Below are 20,125 nucleotides of genomic sequence, written 5' to 3'. Positions count from 1 at the left end.
ATTGTCGAGGTAGACTGATATGACGCAACATGATGATGACTGAGCCGAGTTTCAATTCCAAATTGTGAGGTGGCAATCCAGACAATTCCAACGAATTAAAAAATTATGTGGAATAGTTGATTAAGTCATTCTGGTTGATGACTGTGTCAGCCGATTTGCAGACTGTTCTAATTTCAATTTCTTTTTCATTGGTTATGGGAATTATAAATTGTTTAGAAACTTTGTCTAAAAAAAAGGGGGGACGAGAGAGAGAGGGGGGGAGTGTACACAAAAAGTTCTTGTTTGCAAAACATTCTTTTGGAACCAGTTGCCAAGAAATAATTTGTATTATTACAAGAAAAATATTGTAACCTTTTACAACACATGGCTATGGTTATTTGTGCATATATGAGATTCATTATTCGAGTTAATACCGAGTATTTCTAACTTAAATTTGTGTTTTATTTTATATTTTAATTAAATGTCTCAGAGAAGCATAATTTTTTTTCCAAACCTTGGCAAAATCAATCCAAATATCAATGACTGGATTTGATTTTGTTTCATTATGCTTATATTAATGTGCGCAGTTAGTACTGGAAAGCTATTCAGCGAACTGTTTAAAAATTACTTAAACTACTGGAGGTACTGGGACAACACAAAACATAAATTTTTTCCGGGTAAGGATCTGAACCCAGCATTACATACTGCGAGTGCTATTTTGCAGTGATACAGATAGTTGTTTTCATGTAAGTGTACAAATGTACAAATATCAGTAATCTTACACGAATGTTTCTGTTTCGTTTACAAAAAAAAATACAATAACAGAGTGGAAATGATGGAGTTTTTTTAGGGTTTATGAGGAGGGGGGAGGGATGTAGCGGACTCACCGCTTCGTTGTGGTTCCAGAAGATGTAGGCAGGCGGCTCCGGACTGAACAGCACCACGCACGTCAGGTTAATGGTGCTCCCTCGGTCAATGTACAGGTCCGGCCCGCCGATTATGTCCGTCGTGGGCTCTGGAACCAACGAGGCGATTTCAATCAGTCAATATGCCCCAACGAATCTCGAAAGCATTACACGCACAGAAATTTAAAAAAAAAACGCATCTTTGCGAAATATTCCTTTGGAAAACAGTTTCCAAGAAATAATTTGTGATACCACAAGATAAAGATATTGTAACTTTGCGAAACACATGGACGGCTGTGGTTATTTTTGCATATATGAAATTTATTTTTCGAGATGATACTGAATATATCTTACGAAAATTAGCTCATAATTGTCAATTTATTTGATGTTTCATTCAAGCATAATTTATATACTTTTAAAGAATAATCGAATATTAAAAATGTTGACTTTTTGGTCGTATCAAGCTTATTATGCGCGCAGTTAAAACTGGAAAGCTATTTAAAGAACGATTGACAAATAACTTTAACTATTGGAGATACTGAGACAACACAAAGAATAAATTTCCGTGTAATAACCCTTAACCAGATTTTGTGAACAGTTTTTTTAATGACAGTTGTTTTAATGTAAATGTATTAATATCTGTAATTTTACATTAATATTTCTGTTTAATTTAAAAAATCTTACATTGCAACATTAGGACTTCTAAATGAATTTAAAACAACTCTTTATTTTTTCTTTGTACGCTTAGTTATGTGTTGATAATGTGACCAAGTCCCTACAAACCTATGATAAAAATTTAACTACTAGTTAGTTGTAAAGCGCCTTAGGCATCCGTTGAAAAATGATGAATAGGCCTACAACAAACAATTATACTTCATACAAACGAACTTTTTATTGATTATTCAATTTCTTTTAATATTGTAGAAAAAAAAATTATTTCATATATATGATGCAATTTTTTTTTGAAATTATTATATTAATGTATATTAAGTGCACTGTGATATTACACAATAATTTTAGCAGAAATAATTGAAGTGATCACAAAAATAAGAATATAATATAACAATAAAAAGAGCGTAACTACAAAAACCAAATATGCGAAACAAACTTACGGCATATTGGCAAATTTTGAAGCTAAAATAAAACAGTAAATTGTTTAAATTATTGGAAACAAACATTCCCACATTATGCAGGTACAATTATATTCAACACCTTAAAAACATATTAAAAACAGTAAAGTTCGGCGTGGGATCCAAACACACTAACCCAAAAATTAAAGAAATTTACAATGTAACTAAACAAATATGGGTGCGTCAACTTATGTACGTGCGTTATAAGTTTAACTTACTTGGCGTAGTAAAAAACTAACTTTAATTTTGCATGCAAATAATTAATAGAAATAAAATAATAAAGTGGACTGGAGCGATATTATAAATAAGGCTAGTAAAGTGTAAATATGATAAAATGAATAAAATTAAAAAAAATATATTTATTATTAATGTAAAGAGGTGTATAAAATTAATTATTTAATTTAGCAAAATAATCATGATGAATTTTAATACACCTGAAAATACACTTGAAAAAGTTATATACACAATTTATATCACAAATATTTAAATAAAAAAGTTTTTTATGGTATAGAACAGTATTCAATATCAATAATTAAAGTATGAGATTAAAAATCACCTATAAGTTTTATTTTATTGAAGCCTTTTTGTATCCTCTGAAAATTTCGTTGCATGATGCGCAGCATCGTAAAAATTTACACTCATAAATTTTTATAACGCGCCTACAGAAGTAAAACTTATAAAAGCACTAAAGTGTAAATAATGGGATCAAAAACGTGTAGTGAAAATACGTCAAATTTGGTATATTTAATTGCAGATAATTTGTTTTCATTTGTGGTTTAAATGGCAACAATAATGTGTATATTACACAAAACTCAATCATTCATATTTCAGATGTTAATTTATTTCGGAAAATTGGATTTACTATACTGCGTTATGTATCGGGATTACGTTTAATTAACATTCATTATATAACTATGATGTGTTACTGACATACTAATGAAAATACATGTTTGCAATTGCACAAATATTAACTTACTTCTACGTATTAAACAAGCGAAGAAAATTACCTCCATCGTTAACAAAATAGTTTAAGTAACATAATTTTTTCAGGTAGTTAAAATAAGTATTTCACAAAATGAAGGTATTTTAAAAATGAACAAGTTTATAAAATTTACCAGTGAAACTCTTGTTTGCAAGTTTAAAGTTGAATTTGTATCTGTGACCCACTAAAAAACCAACTGAAACCAGACAGATGAAGTACATTAAATTTCAAGTTTTCAGTAATACAACACACACTTGTAGTCTAAAATTTCAGTAAATTGTATCACCTAAGAGTTACTGAAAAATAACGAATTGCATGGTTGAGAGTACCATCATTTCTTTGAAATTAAATATGATTTTTACTTCACACACGAATGAACAAAAGTTAGTTAAACACAAAATTTATATTTATTTACAGCAAACATAACTGATTTTGTATTTATTTTCTTAAAATAAGATCAAATTTTTACACGAATCACAAGACAAACACTTTAAATAAATATTTTAACATAAATAATCATTCTTCCCGTAAATATGCACCACTAATACGTAGACCTGATTATTTTCGTCAAATACAGAAATAATAGTTTCGTTTATAATTTAAAAAAATTGGTAGAATAGACGTGCAATTTTAACAGACTATTTTGCATCAACAGTACTTAAAATTATATTTTAAGGCACCCTTCTTACCAAACACACACACAGTTTATTGAGGCCAATTACAATCATGCAATGATTTCTGATTTTACTATGTTTTAAATACTAGAATGTCTAAAAATATCCTGGAATTTCTGGTTGTACCAAATTGTGAATCACTAAAGTACCAATGCTATTTTCGAACTCAGAGCCAAACGTAATAATTCAACAGATGCTCATAATTTGATTAATTTATTCATAAACGTAGTGAAATCCGCCACGATCTTGAAAGCCATCATTTTAATAATGATAAAGTTATGCTGTACTAATTTCGGTGTTCGTTATTATGTAAAGATTTGGGAAATCTAATTTTTACTAGATTCATTACATAGGAACAATTAAATAATGAAGAAAATTTTCTTCGAAAACCAAATTTAATGTAAACTTTAAACGCAAGCTTTAAAATTCCAACCGAAGGCCTTTCCACTAGATTTTGTAGACGGCAATAATGTTTAAGATAAAGAAAAAATTTTTGTTTTAAGTCAAATTGACACCATCAGAATGATATCAGATCATTAATATTCAGGTACCTATAAAATAATAAAAATTTAAAAAAAATAAGTTTTAATGTAGTTTTGGGGCTGCAAAAATACATTTAATACTAATTTTTTAAGTTAAATTTTTTTAAAAGAAAATTGGTTAAAGTTATGCAACGCAATAAATATATGTATGAACATTCACCAAAAACTTGTGAAACTGTGACATTTTCATTCGTTTAAAAATATCATAGGAAATTTATAACTTTCTGATATTCAAAAATAGAGAACTCTGTTCTTCAGACATCAAAAAGACCCACTTCAATTCACGTCAGTTCTGCACACGTTTATTAACACAGAGGTATGCCCGCATCTGCCCGCGGCTGCGACCCTGGCAGCGTTTGGCAGTCCGAAACTTCCGAGCGAGGAGAATGCAAAGTGGAGCAAAATGTCCTCCGGCGAACTTCTGTAGCGAACAGAACGCGGCTTAGGCGAGTGTGCGTGTCTCGGGCAGACTCGCACGTCCAGTCGAACGACAGCAGTTGTACAAATAACTTTAACTCAGGAAGCCAAACACAGAAATACCATTTAATATATATTTTTTTAATTTTTGTAGCATTTATGTTTTAAAAGTTAAATAATTCTCATAACTTTTTTGACAACCATTTATTCTCTTTACTTGCTATTCGTTTCAACGAGACTTTAACATCACCACATCATCTCACGCATGAAGATAAATTACAAAGCAATAATCAGGTAACCTATGAAATAACGTTAAAGGAGATCCTTATTCATAATTCTGGTTTATAATTAACATTCTGAACACTGAAGCATAAAAAAAGGATGCAAGGATTGATGATAGAAAGCGTCAATATTATGTGGTTTTGTTTTATAATTATTTTCGCTAAATTTGTAGATGTTTATGTTTAATATATTTCTCCACCAAAAAATAAAACACTATAAAAATTAAAGAATAATTATGTATGGGAGTATTTAAGGCAATTAGAGTTATGCTTGAATTTTATTTAATTATTATAGTTCAAAAACTTGCTAATATTCTAACAAATTACGTCCAGTATATCATGTAACATGAAAGTTAAGAATTATTTGTGCAGAATGTAATTGAACTTCCAGGAGTTTAAAAATGAATCAATTCTTTAAAATGAATCATTTTTATTCATGTTCTTTAGAATTTTGGCTAAATTTACTTATAAAGCCAATATATTTTATAACTTAACAAATGTTGAAGAATTAAATGTCGAGAATAGTGCAGTTTACATCATTGTGTTGTATACTGTATATTCACTTTATGTTTGATAATAAATTGTCCAAAAAGTGAATACAATTACAATTTTAAAACTGCTGTTAAATCAATAAATTCTTAAAGATTTTTTACAAACACATCAAGTCAGAAGATTTGGAACTTCAAAGGAGAAAAATAATAGCTCATAAAGGATACAAATATCGAAAACAGGCATTATGAAAAATTAAATTACAATCACGAGTGCTTAAAAAATCAAATTTTTTTAAAATAATTGTATAAATTATTCAATAAACGTAATAAAAAATACAGCTAAGAACTAAAACCAAACATATATAACCTCTTAAATACTAAACCACCAGAGAAAAATGACATTTGAAATTTAAAATTGGTGTTCTTGCTCAAGAGTAGTAAATTCTTGTCCCAGTTAAAGCATAATTTGCAAACCGTATTCTATTGTGCCCTCTGGTGTAAGGAATGGATTTTTACAACTGTTATCTTAAGAACTGTAAAAATAAAAACCATATCAAAATTACTACCTCCTAAAACTATACCTTGTACATCAGTTTTGAATGTATAGGACTCGTTTGATTATATAAACCAAATTAAAAATGTTCTTGTATTTGTTTGTTCCCTCCTTTTAAAATGTTTCGGAATACAAATATGTTATTATAAGTGAGAAGGAAAAAGTGCGTATATAATTGAAACCAAAATGAAAAAAAAAAAAAAGTGTTTTACTTTTAGACCAAGGCATATGGTTTTTTTTCTGTCACCTCAATGATAAGGATAGAAGTTTTCAAACTTAACATAAAATTATTTTTATTCTTCATGGAACTTTACGGGTGGTGAAGATAACAATTTATAAAGTGACGATAGATTAGAGCAGAAACTTATTTAAAAAAATTTCACGGTGTTCAAAGTTTGGGTTTTCCAGTAACGCAGATCTAATTTACTTTCCCAGGGCCTGTTCTTTGGACCCAGAAATTCAACAAAATCTCATCTCTACGGCGTGTGACTTCCGGGTTCCACGCGAAACTCCCTTTATTCTCTTTGCTCGGCGGAAAAAAAAGGGGGGGGGGGGGGTTGGAACAATAATTGTGCAGGAGTCCGCGTTATAGTCTCATCAGCGAAAATGGGAGGAGATCTGGATAGGCTGAAAAAGAGCAAGAAGGATAAATTAGATAAAAAAATCTGTTTCAGAGATTCGTTTAAAACTCTTTTTTTCTCTCCTACTCGCGACCAGGATACACCCTCATCCGAGGAAGACGCTCCAGAAAGAATTAATTTGGACGCGGAATATTTATTCTGCTTGAAGATGTAATTTAATTGGGTGAAAGAACGGTGAAACTCTTATGACTTCACAGCCCTCATAGATTTTACAGGCTAACGCTGAGCTGTGATTACACTCACTGTTTTGTATAACCTACAAAGCAGTGGTTTACTCACGCCTTTATTAAACAACGGGTGGATAAAACTTGGAAGTAATAAAGTTTAAAATACATCATGGAAATAATCTTTATTCATCAGTTTTCATAGAGTATAATATGCTTTATGTTTAATCTTAAAAAAAAAAAAACTTTTGTTAAGTAACAAGTAACGCTATTCAATATGTAGTAATTATTTTTTTCTGAGTTTTTAACTACATTTAATATTTTGTTTTGCACATTGATTCCAAAAGGTTATTTAAATTAACTTCATATTTAGACATATGTTAAAAAGATTTTAATCAAGGAGATACATTAAAAGTGTTATTTTTTCCGTTAAGCTCTGGACAGTTTCAGTTCCTACAAAATCAATCTATTTTGATAGTTTACGTTTAACATTAACTAATTTTCAAACCCTGCTTGTCAACAAAACTGTTTAATAATGATAAACATATATCATACTTGTATCCTACTACGAGTTTTTCCCTGTCCAAGTTAAAACACCGAAAGAATTCTCCCGGATAATGCAGCCCTTATGATTAGATGGCATAATTTTTAAAATTGATTATGGTTTTTACGCTTTGTTTTATTATGGCTAATACTTTAATTTTAAGGAATATATCTTGTTCAAATGGTACTCAGAGGGTTTCAAGCAGTGTTACAAAGTTAGTACTAAATTTAAAATCAGCGACCCAGAGTTAAAAAAAAAAAAAAAAAAAAACACCCAAATATTCTTTACATTGTATAACAATAATAAAAAAGGCGTTGTATATAAAATAAAGCAAAAAATTAAATATATTATTGAATATGTAATAGTATAGAAGTCACCAGTTAAGGCTAAGGCTATAAATCGTAATACAGTATTTGAAAGGATGGGTAATTGTTATCTCTCGCGCTCATATCGCCGGGCACAGATAAAGTGAAACCACGTGGTTCCTTGGTAGAACTTGCAATATCTAGTATTTGTCAGGGGGCACTACTGTATAGACAGAATATGGTCTCTAAAAATACTGTGCGATTGAGAAATGTCAACATCAAATATTTACTTATAATTATGGGGAAAACATACAAAATTTTAAACATAACATAATAAAAAATAATAATTTTCACGGACATTCTTATTACAGAATTTAGGAATGGTGTAGTAACGGAACGGCGTAGGTATTTATTATTATGACAAAATATACTTCAGATTAATTTTTACCTTTAAATAAATATTTGTGTAGCAATCAAATAACCATGGCTGCAAAAGAAAATCTTGTGTGTACTTTGCTTGTGCTCGTCTGTATTTTTTGCAATAGAAACTGAGGTTATGATTTTCAGCAGTCAAACTTTGCGGCTCTGCGGTTTTTAATTTTTGTAAGAAATTATGAAATAATTAAAAAATTGTTTTCTTTGTTTCGTATTGAAAGTAAACAATTCTTAGAGTAATACGGCAATATAAGTAGCACAAAAATACTAGAAAAACATTAGGTTGCCTACATTTACTTTCGAAATTTAACAACTTTCGGGTTGGTAGGTTGCCTTTAAATCTGGCACAATTCTCGGATTTATAAAGAAAATAAGAGCTTTAGTTATAGCATTGAATTGCCAATTTTTATCTCCTTTGCTTTGTGAGTATTTGGGTTAGAAAAAAAAAACACAAGAGTAAAAATATTCTGAGAAGCAAAAATCGGATTGGCATGATTGTCATGGCACATTGTTGAAATTATAAAATTGCATAAAACTTTCAAAGATGCAAGTGATCGATATTTCGTTACTAGCGTCTCGAAGTACGTACTGCGTAACCAACATGCAGTCCTATCAAAATTTTCGAACTATCAGACGTGTCATCATTCGCATCAGCTGACTTTGATAGTTCTAACGGAGAACTGCTAGCTGAAGATTGTCACATGCAAAGGGCTGATACTAAAGTGAGTCTCGCGCTAATATAGCAGTACAGAGAAGTTAAATGGCACCCACTGTTGCTAGATCGATACTACCGAACTTTTTAGCATTAAAAATCTTATTTTGTATAGCCTATTACTACTATCGTTAATTATTATAACCATTAATATTGTTTATAGTTTTACTATATTTTTATTTCACTATTTTTAATAGTGTAAATTGACAGTAGTTTTACAATTGTAGTCATTCTGAGAAAATTCTATGCCAAATACTAATTATTATTTCGTTATTAGTAACAAGGCATTACATTAAATTGTGTGCTATGACAATCATAACAATAAGCTCAAGAATAAAATTTTCTGACAAAAATGGTTGAAAACAAAATGGCTTATTTTAGATACGTAACTTTAGAGGTACATATGTAATATTATTAGATGACGTTCTTTATGAAATACAGCAAAGAAAATATTTTTTCCAACGAGTCCATTTCATATTTTCTTTTACAAAACACATGTTTCAAATACACATTAAAAGAGTTTTCATTTTATTATAAAGTTGAGTCTAAAACTTTTGTATTCAAATACGTATATCGGAAACAGACCATACCTAAAAAAAAAATACAGCGCTAATGGCAGAAATTGTGCGTTTAAAATAGATAGTATATTTCAATTTAAATACATAATGCAAACTGAAAATGAGACAACTTCGAAGCCCTTCTTTGAAGTTAGTTCCGAAAACTAATTAATTCTATACTTGTTTGGGACTAAAAATTACTGTAAAAATTGAGCAAAAATAATGCTTTTTTTTCTGTAACCAACGTATTGTTTATTATTCATCATTACATTTTAAATGGTAACGAAGATATTTCATCTAAGTGTTTATCGAAATTATCATCTATAAAACTATATGAAAGACTTGTACACTTGATTCTTTTTTTTGTGGCAAAAGTTTATAGCGGTACGCACGTGTATACTTTTAAAGCGGTAAAATGTAAAATGTATTTTGAATGAAGGATAATATTAAATATGTGACACAAAATTTAAATATTTATTATTGACATTATTACCATTTTATTTGACGGATTAAGAGTTTTGAGGTTGCTATGCTTCCTTAGCCCTACTACCCAGTCACCACTCTCAAAAAAGACTACGTATACAATAAGGAAGTTTCGCCAAAGTGGGGATGACATCTCTGTATCCGTGACCACGTGTGCGCCAGGAGGAAATAATCGATCGTATCGGATCGATTGCCCACGGGACCGAGCTCCGACCCTTCGTTGGCCACCTGACCGGCTGGAGACAACGCAGACCTCACGTCCGATTGGGCGCTCTGGCGGAACGCTGCCGGGCGTGGCCAGGTGCGCGCGCGTTAGTGTCGCCAGAGATAACGCGGTTGGACGGTAGGCGGTTCGAGCGGGCGTCCTGATCGCGGCTTCATTGTTGCGGTGACGTCACTGCATCTCGAGCCACGTGGTGCATGAATGAAGGGATGAATGTACATTTATAATCTACATTCCTAAGAGACTAAAATAGTTCCAATTGACAGTATATTACAATTGTCATTCTGATAAAAAAAAAATAAAATATGCTAAACACTAATTATTATTGAACACCAGAAATTATTTCTAACAGATGAACCATTAAATTTCCTGGTTGTCCAATTTTTGAACGACTCTTCCTATAAAACTATTACGATAGCACTTTTCTAATTTTCTCTGCCGAAATCAACTGTTATTTAAAATCTATAAAATTAACGTAATTTTTTGTGACTATGTTCAAATGCGTGTAATTTTACATCTCGTAAATATGTTTTATTAATATTTTTTGTGTAAATATATTATTGTACGTACAATAAATGAATAAATGAATAAATGGTAGAGCGCTATTAGAGAAATATCCCAAGAAAATCCCTTAGTTAAAGTAATAACAAGAAAATTAAATTAATCCTAAACAAGGCACATAATACCAAGCCTTAAGACGTGATCCGACCACTTAAACTGGCTCCTACCACAAGATGTAGCTGAGAATAACTGCGACCAACGTCATATCAGAATAAAACACTTTTTTTTAGGTAAGCATCTAAAAGATGCTCATATGATTTGAGTTTTTGGCGGTAGTCGTTGTAACTTTGTATGTAACAGGCTGTCTCTGAGAAACTGCAGGTACATGTTCATGTTTAACACACACATATATATATATATATATATATATATATATATATATATATATACATACATATAATTTTGTGTTAAGATTTCACTGATGTTTCAGTAAACCTTTCAGTCGCCATCTTACTTTACGTAAATGCTACCTTGAAAATGATGATGGCAATGTCGACCGAAACTATGTAAAATCTTAAGCTTAAACGCGGCTACGCTGTTAGATATTAAGTAAATTTACAGACATTTCAAACAAAAAATTCGCCTAAAATAAAAAGGGAAGTACTTTGAAGCTCTGTTTTTCGTTATAGACAGATAAACACAAACGTGGAAGAAATAACAGTGTTTCTGCAGTAGTATAAACAAGTTTTTGAAGTTTCGTTGATATACCAGAAAGTTAACTTAGTACCGGCAAAATTACAAAGATAACGGTAAATTTACTAAGGTGCCCAGATAATTAATTTGTAACTAACGTTTTTCGTTAAAGGCGAAAAATTATAACAGTGTAGCACCCGCAAGCCAAGCAACACGAGACAATGGCCGTGAAAGACAGCGATTATTATTCTCTAAGACATCATTCAACAGTATATTTGGGAAGTCGGGATACAAACATAAATCAACTCGAAGCAATAGGCATGTAAGTACATATCAATACATTCATGGTCAATTTTCTTTAGCAATGCGTTTGCGTAACAAACTAGTAGAGCAATGTTAATATAAAGACCACAATTTCGCCTGACGCAATCGGTATCGCAAATATTTTCAAGGTGAAAAAAAAAACATGTAAGTGAGGCTTTCAGCACTCGCCAATGATGTGTAAGATCTAATCTCAGTAACGAGCCAATTAATGTGTTTTCATGTTGCAAATACATTTATAATGTGAAATACAAACACAAAATTTAACGTAGAATTCTTTATAATAATCCCGAGCGTGATAAATATTTACGCAAATTGTATTTTCAACTACATTTCTTGGCGCGAATCAAACGCAGTTTCCGCAACTATAAATCAATACCGGAGCAGCTACTTTGAAAACTGAATCATTTGATTTGTAGACAGAAATATTTAATTAGATAATGACACGGTTTCGATAAAAAAAACTTGAAAAATAAAAAATAAAACACTGGCTTTGAAACTTATTTTCGACAAGGAATTTTAGTGAAATACTGCCCATCTTGTTAAAATTCACTAAACTGTTAGGTAATACTATGAAGTTTCCCTTTGACTTTGTGAACTTTGGTTTGCGCCATCCGCCACAGATGGCAGCACCGTGGTAACACCTTACCGTTCCATACGACTTCCTTTCTATTCACGAAATTTTTCCTACCAATTGCCGTATACCGTGTATGTTACACACAAAAAAAAAAGAAAAGAAAATTGTTAGAAAATGTAACCTTTAACTTAATTTGGCATAAACAAGTAATATGCTAACAACTCTCTCATCGTAATGGCCAAAGGGAACTGGTTGGCCATTGAATCATAAGGTAAATACACTTTGTAGTTAAACTGTTTAGGGGATCCTAAACACATTAAGTAAGGGATCAAAGAAAATTAATTAGCGAATCAGACAAGATGTGTTTTCAGCCGCAGTATGAGCTACAAGCAGCGTCGAATGCCCGGGAAATTAAGGTCCATTCCCGTGGTCATGACGTAACCTTTTACACTGGTGATGTCACAGTAAAGTGGGGGAAATGCATGTGTGATAAGTGTGTGTGTGTGTGTGTGCGTGTATGTATGCCGTTGTATTACCCAGTCGCGATAGCGTCCATTAAGGGCTCCGCCTACCCGGGCACACACATGGTGTGCAGAGCTTCAGTGAAAACAACGCGATTTCAAAACTACTCAAGAAATCCGCGTGGGGTCTGCTTACGAAAAGCATTTAAGAGTTCGCTGAGTCCCGAAAAGTACTTTTGATTTCGGATTGAGTTTTTAAACTGTCTTTTTAGAAGAGTTAAAATTGCTAAAACGCACGTTTTCAGAGTAATATTTAGGCGTAAAACAACCGGTAAAGATTCTTGAAATCACTTAAGGGACTTGCATTAAACCTTTATCTTCATCTCACGGCCATATAATGTTACAGTCCCCGCTCAAATTTCACAATTGCACTATGCTCGACGAGAAGACTGCGCGCAAGTTCAGAGCCTTGCGCTTAGAGGCGATACCGCGCTAGAAGCACCAGCGAGCGTCGCGCTTATCATCCCGCCTCACTAAAACACATACACCCCTGACGAAGTGGGCCTCTTAAGGAAATCAAGGCCGGCGATTTACCGGAATCGACGGCTTGGAGAGCATTAGGAAGGATGGAAGCCGGGTCGACACAACCTGAAGTGGAGAGTCGTGAAGTGTGTGATTTACAGACCACGGACTCGTTCCCAAACAACGAGAAGTGCTCGCAGAAGACCAGGTCAATGTCTTCCACGAGCAAACCGCGAGCGAGGTTCGCTATCTGTTATTTCGGTCTTATACCGCACCAGTGTAATACTCAAATTGAATTCATGCGCAGCCAGCTGTGTGAGGACCAACCTGCAAACTGAATAGCACAGAGATGAGTGGAGTCGACTGCCTAACGAGATACAGGCTGTCCTCCCAGCAAGACCGGCTTAAAGAATGCACGTGGCGAGATGATACGAGGACGGAGAGTTGGCGTAATGAATACCAAAGAGGAAAAGCAAGCAACAAGAAGAATAAAAATCCTGTCATTTTAGTGTTCGTTATTCAGCTTCGCGGGAATTTAAAGCCCAGAAAAAAATTGTTCTTCTACAAGGGAATTGGTTTGAGCCGGATATCCAAGAAGTGCGTAAATTCTTCTAACTTTTGAATATAATTTAATAAATATTGTAGGTTTCTCGAATCGTCGTTATAAATAAATTTTTTTTTAAAAAATGCAAATAATCTTTGTATAAATTACCTAAATATAATATTCTTGACAATGAAACCTTATGTATCTATATGTATTGTATAAGTATTGATTATTTATTGCTACTATTCCATTGTTAGGTATATTTCGCAGAAAGACTACCTATTGTAGTCATTAACATGGTTGACTTCCGGAAATGTTTGACGTGGTTTTTCGTTTCAAGGCTTATAGACACCAAAACCATCGTCAACTCCAAAGTGTTTATATACATATAAATAATTTTTATGAACACGATAACTGCCACAATTTTGCACAAATCACTCCCTAACTGATACATAAAATATGGGAAAATCTTGGTCGAGTTTATTAATAGGCGAAACCCGACAATAATTTTCAATTTTCGAAACTGTTACAATTTATTGTAAATCTTCAAAATATAATCTAAGATTCTGAAACAATTTCTAATAAACTGAAATATTACTTCAAAGGGTAGAAAACACTGGGGTTGAATTAAAACAAAAATAAATAACTTCTGTACCATAAATACAATAATTTATTCTTGTAAACTTTAAAACTATGATCTTTAACATTTGTCAAAATTAATTGCGATGAGATCAACAATAATTGCAAGTGGTGGAAACAAGAAGAGTTGGGGGACAAAAGAAAATTGTAATATTTTTAGTAGGTATACTATCAAATTCAATAGATTTTTTTGTAAAATCCTAAACATTATATAAAAATATGCCTGAAACAATGTTCAATGAGATGAACTACTACTGCAAGGAGTTGAAAAACAGGTGTTGAAATAAAATAAACCTATCTTACAAAGTACATTATAAAATTTATTCAAACGTACTGTAAACCATATAATCATTATATCAAAACATTACCCAAAACTAATTCTTGTATGACTACTTATTAACTAAAAGAATAAAAATATAGTGTTTAAACGTAAAAAAAAATCATAACCACTTTCGTAAACGTATTATGAAGTTCATTCAAAGTTATTCATTGCCAGATGCATTTAATTAAAAATAATTCGAAACATTTTCACTGAATGGAAAATGAGAAATCACGTAATCAATTAATTTGGTATATTAAAGAACATAGGGTTTATGCAAAATAGGTTATAAAAATGTTCCAGACGTTTCTATAAGTTTTCAGAACATTCCAGAAGAAATATACTTCTAAATATCCCTGCACCTTTTGACTGTGCCGAAAGGGATATTTTCCCCACCCTCTTCTTTTATTACGACCTAATTTGTACTTCTTGTTACCAATATCCATTTTAGAAAGAGCTTAAAGTTGGTATTATTAAATTTCCCGTTAAGTTTAATTTTGTAATATTAAGCCAGTTTGAAATTTAGTTTTATATTATTTAATTCCGATTTTATTTGTGTTAGAATTTTAAAATGAAATTTGGTATTTAAAAAAAAAAAAATAACTGGATGTGTTTTCGCTGCGCGACCACGGGCGGTGACTAGCGCTGCGGTGGGGAAAATTTGAAACAGATGTGCATCGTTGCGTGGCCGGCGGGACGCGCCGCGAAGCCTTAGTTATCTCGGCTGTGTGACGGCTGGCAGCGGGCGTCGGCGCAGGAGCTACGATGTGGCCTCTCTATGACTCAGTCGTCTTGCCTTAAGGACCCCGCTTACACGGACACACGCATGGTGCGCAGAGCTTCAGGAAAAACACGCCATTTCAAAACTAATCAAGGTATTCGAGTGGGGTCTGCTTACAAAAAGCATTTAAGAATTTCCTGAGTACCGATAGGTAGTTTTTGTTTTCGAACTAAGTTTTGAAACCGTATTTTGTAAGAAGAGTTATATTGGCTAAAATGCGTGTTTTCAAAGTAATTTTTAGGCGTTAAACTACCAGTACAGATTCTTGAAAGGTCTTAAGGGACTTGCAATACACCTTTATCTTCATTTTTTCGCTATGTAATGTTACGGTTATCGCTCAAATTTCATAGTTGTCCCTTGTGCAACGAGAAGTCTGCGCGCCAGTTTAGACTCTTGTGCTTAGAGGCGATACCACGCTAGAAGCACCAGCGAGCGTCAAGCTATAAACCCGCCTCACTAACACAGATACACACCCGACTAGGCGGCTCCCTTAAGGATGAGACAGAAACTACGTAAGCTCCAGCCACGCAAAATGAATTAAGGTCCAAATTATTTATTTATAGGTCTCTCCAAGGCGAAATGCCAGCTTGGAGTCATAACACTTTTAATTTTGTTTGGCTGTTCCAGTTATTGACCTCTTGCTAAAGATTGACCTTGTAACTTACACCAATCTGTTTTTATCGGAGTTATATGTAGCTAAAATATTACGTTTTTCGCACGAGCATGCAAACGGATATTGAAGTAAAATATTTGATGTGTGGTGGTGGTGACAATGGATTTTTTCGGAGCCCGAATGTGACTACGAAATTTTTGAGGATAGTTTGAGTTTGGCAGTTTTTGAATGCTCAGTCATCACGTTTTTGATGGAACCCAGTGTGTTGGAAACTGTAGTGAGCGAGTTGTGCGATTAAATGATATTTTGGAAACTCCCAAAAAATAATTGAAAGCACTTTTAAACTATTTTTTCAACGATCGTACACAAAGGGGGAAAAAACTTTAGGGAAAAATTAATTTTTTTTGTAAAAGCTTAGCTATTTGCTATAAGTCATTTGGTAGGCCTATAAATAATTTCGTAAATGACATGGAATGGAAATGTGTAACTTCAGTGCTGCCAACTGTGACGGATGGCACGAACCAAAGTTCAAAAAGTCAAAGGGAATCGTTATAGTATTAAATTTTTAATGAATTTTAACATTATGGGCAGTATATGAATAAAATCGCATGTCGAAAATCAGGTCAAAAGCCCGAGTTTAATATTTTTTCATGTTTCAGTATATAGTTAAAAAATTTCGCTCTGCAAATTGAATGATTCGACGGCTAACGTAGCTGCTCCGGCAACGAATTCTAGCAGCAGGTGCGCAAAATCCGTGTTATTTGCGTCAAGAAATGTGGTTTCAAGCAAAATTTGCGTATATGTATGTATGTATATATGTATATATATCACGCTCGGCATTATTTTAAAGAAGCTACGTTAAAAATTGTGTCCGAGATCCGACTTTCGTATTATAAGTGTAGGCTATTTGCCACATTAAAGCACATTAATTTGCTCGTTACCGAGATTATGTGTTTACACATCACTGGTGAGTACTGAAAGTCTCCCTCAATTTATTTATTTTATTTTTCTGGCCTGAAAGGTTTATATAAAGATTTTTATTGTATTTTAAATATGTATCATATGTTTTATTTAATACAAACATCAACATGTATGTGTTATAGTTTGGTAAACTTACTGCCAAAAGTGATCACTTGTTATTTATGAATTATAGACATTTTCTAGTACTCCCGCATACGTATTTATTAGTCCCTGTTTATGTATATATATAGTATAGTTTTAAGGATATATTTTTTATATTTGAGAAGTTAGTGGTTATGAAAGGGTGTGTTGCCTTCTGAAGTTTAACAGCAATTTATTGCATTTTTTTATTTTTCGTGGATGCAAATATATTACAGAAGTTTGATGCAATTTATTACCTAAAATATATATATTAAAAAAAAACGAATGGCGTTTGGCTCCCTTTGCTATGCAAATTTCTAATATAAAATATCTTTCTATACATTCCTATCTCGGAGTTTTCGCAAACTTGTTTTGTGGTTTTTATTTTGATCGGTTGGTAATTTTTTAATATTTTATTTGAATATATGGGTTATTATTACGTATAATTATGCTAACAATCCGTATCATTACTGATATACCAAAGTCACATATGAAATTGTGTTCGTTATGGAATAAAACAACATTTTGACAAAAAACAAACTTCTTTACAAACGCACAATTTTAATTAATTTTTAAAAACTTTACACGCATGGGCTTACAATTATCGGAATGATAAAATGTAATCTAAATTTATTTTTTCATTGAATCCTAATGTGCATAATACTGTACGGGTTGAATGTTTCAAATCACTCATCCCTGTTGAACGATATTTGGTATCCCCTTTTTGAGATACAGTAACACTTCAGTGAAAGTTGACATAGGACAAAATTTATAGAAAAAAAAATGAAATGCTCATGCAACGGGCATTATTTTGTACTTTCTCCATAGGTGATGGCTTTGGCTTAGATCAGAAAATGACACTGGAAATAATTGTTTTTATTTACAGAGATATTTTCAAGAATTATTTTTAAAACTTTTCTGAACATTAGACTATGTAAAAGCTGTCACATGTGAGCAGACATAAATATGTGATGCGTTTCCATTGATTCCTACAATGGTGGTCGAAATAACACCAGCTCTTTTATATAGAGATCCAGTGTTGGTCTCTTGTTCCCCCTAGCCCCACAGTAAGCTAATGGTATTAGGGCTGACGCCCAGAAAGAGTTCGAGGGAACTCCATTAAAAGTCCGCAGTTAATGCTCACACCACCCTTTTCTCCCTCCATCCCCTGGATTCGAACGACATTAAAACTGCCTCGGTCGAGGGAGGACAATAATGATTTCTTTTCCATTAGTAAATCAGACGCCGGCAAATCGCACGCCTAGAAACTCCCCGGGGTTAATGTAGCGTGCGGTTTTTTTTTGAAGAGGGAGGGGGAAGGGAGGGGCAAACGTTCCTTTTCGGTTCTCCCCCCTCCCTTATTTTAATAAACCACCCTTCCTCCTTCCCCCGCGAATTCGATCACCCCTAACCGACGTGATTCAGGCGTTGTAAACCACTCCAACAGCGGTCGCGCGAGGGGAAATGAAGTGGGCGCTGGCTGATGCATTTGCGTGGAACATGATCACTCTCCCCGCTCACATGTAGGTTTCTGCAGTGCGGACGCATTGGCAGGGGAAGCAGTGTGCGTGCAGAGGAACACACTACATTCCTCTCACCCCTCATTAAAATAAATGTGTGCGTGTACTTACGTAAGCTGGTTAAAAGCTATACCTACTTGGCGTAATAAATCACAAACTTTAAATTTGCATGCAGATAATCATTCGGAACACTAGTGTGATTTTATAAATACGGTTGATAAAGTATAAATTCAATCAAATCAAATTTTTATAGTAAATATTCAATAATCAATAACAACATAAACATGTCTTTTAAATTAAATTTTTAATTTATTAAAATAATCTCCAGAAATTTAAATTAATAATGAAATTCAATAAATATACTGAATATTTATTCAAAATAATTAATTTCAAAAAATTATTTAAAATAATGTAAACTTTCATAACGCAAATAAATTATACAAATGGGAATATAAACCAACTTATGCATTTGCAATTATATTAATGTTTACATTAATAGAGAAGATGGCTACAAATTAAGCAAAATATGGAACCCATTCTTTATAAATTCTCAAAACATAGCTCCACATCGAACATCAGACAGACCACCCCTGATTGGAAAAACAGCCCAGCCAACCAGAAGAAAGAAAGGCTCTTATTGGCCTACAGCTGCAGCCAATCAGGAAGCACCTTCCCCTCAAGCGAGAGTATAAAAAGGCAGGATAACTGGTAAGAACATCAATAGGTAACTGCTCCCTGATGATGTTGACTGCAATGTCGACCGAAACGTCGGTGAATTATTCGCCAAGGACACGGCTACAACCCAGAAGCCAAGCTACTTCAATCTTCTATTCTGTTCATTGATTCAATATACACCTTCACTTGGCTTGCAACTCTTGATCGTGACAAAACCACATACAGTTGGTTGTGGGAATATATATTTAACTATGTATGTACCATATTTCATTGCATATAAAGGTGATACCAACAAAAAAAGAAAATACCATTTATCTGCCTTATAACATTAATCATTCAAACACAGAATGACATAAGGACAAATAATTGGCATACTTATGAAAAGATAATGGGCATGTATATGGGAAGATAATGGTCAAACAGATATTCATTCACACACAGAATTACACAAATCAACTTACACGTAGAATCATACATTTAAGATACTTAACTCACCGATGATGTGCAGGAAAATGACTTACGAAACACCAAGATGTAGTCAAAATATTATCTTTGCACCACAGACCCGGTCGCAATGCTAGGAGGTAAAGTTTAGCAAGAGCATAAAAATTATATCGCCTACAGCGTTACGCGATCATTAAGTCAGTGATGAGCGTTATTAATTATCTTGTAATTTTGAACAAGTGTACAAGGTTTTAACAAGAAGGTCCAAAATTATGAATAAGGGGTGGAACAGAGAGTTGGAAATAGTTAATTGAAACCAGTTTTAAACAGTAATTTACCCCTTATGTTGAACTTTATGTATGAAAATTTTCATCACGTAGTACCAAAATTCTGGCT

At 32.9% G+C, this 20,125-nt stretch overlaps 1 protein-coding gene across 4 annotated transcripts in view; it reads right to left on the bottom strand.

Moving 5' to 3' along the window:
• LOC134536418 (tyrosine-protein phosphatase Lar-like) overlaps nucleotides 1–20,125 on the bottom strand; it is a 1,395,465-nt gene that overhangs the window by 290,353 nt on the left and 1,084,987 nt on the right. For all 4 annotated transcript variants that reach the window (XM_063376130.1, XM_063376139.1, XM_063376144.1 and 1 more), the window contains exon 4: nucleotides 867–994. In XM_063376130.1, the coding sequence (XP_063232200.1) occupies nucleotides 867–994 (128 nt within the window). The remainder of the gene's footprint in view (nucleotides 1–866; nucleotides 995–20,125) is intronic.

This window comes from Bacillus rossius, chromosome 1, assembly GCF_032445375.1.
Source record: "Bacillus rossius redtenbacheri isolate Brsri chromosome 1, Brsri_v3, whole genome shotgun sequence".
NCBI classification, from domain to species: domain Eukaryota; kingdom Metazoa; phylum Arthropoda; class Insecta; order Phasmatodea; family Bacillidae; genus Bacillus; species Bacillus rossius.
The sequence above is the reverse complement of the archived record's forward strand: the minus strand, read 5'-3'. Positions and strand labels throughout refer to the sequence as shown.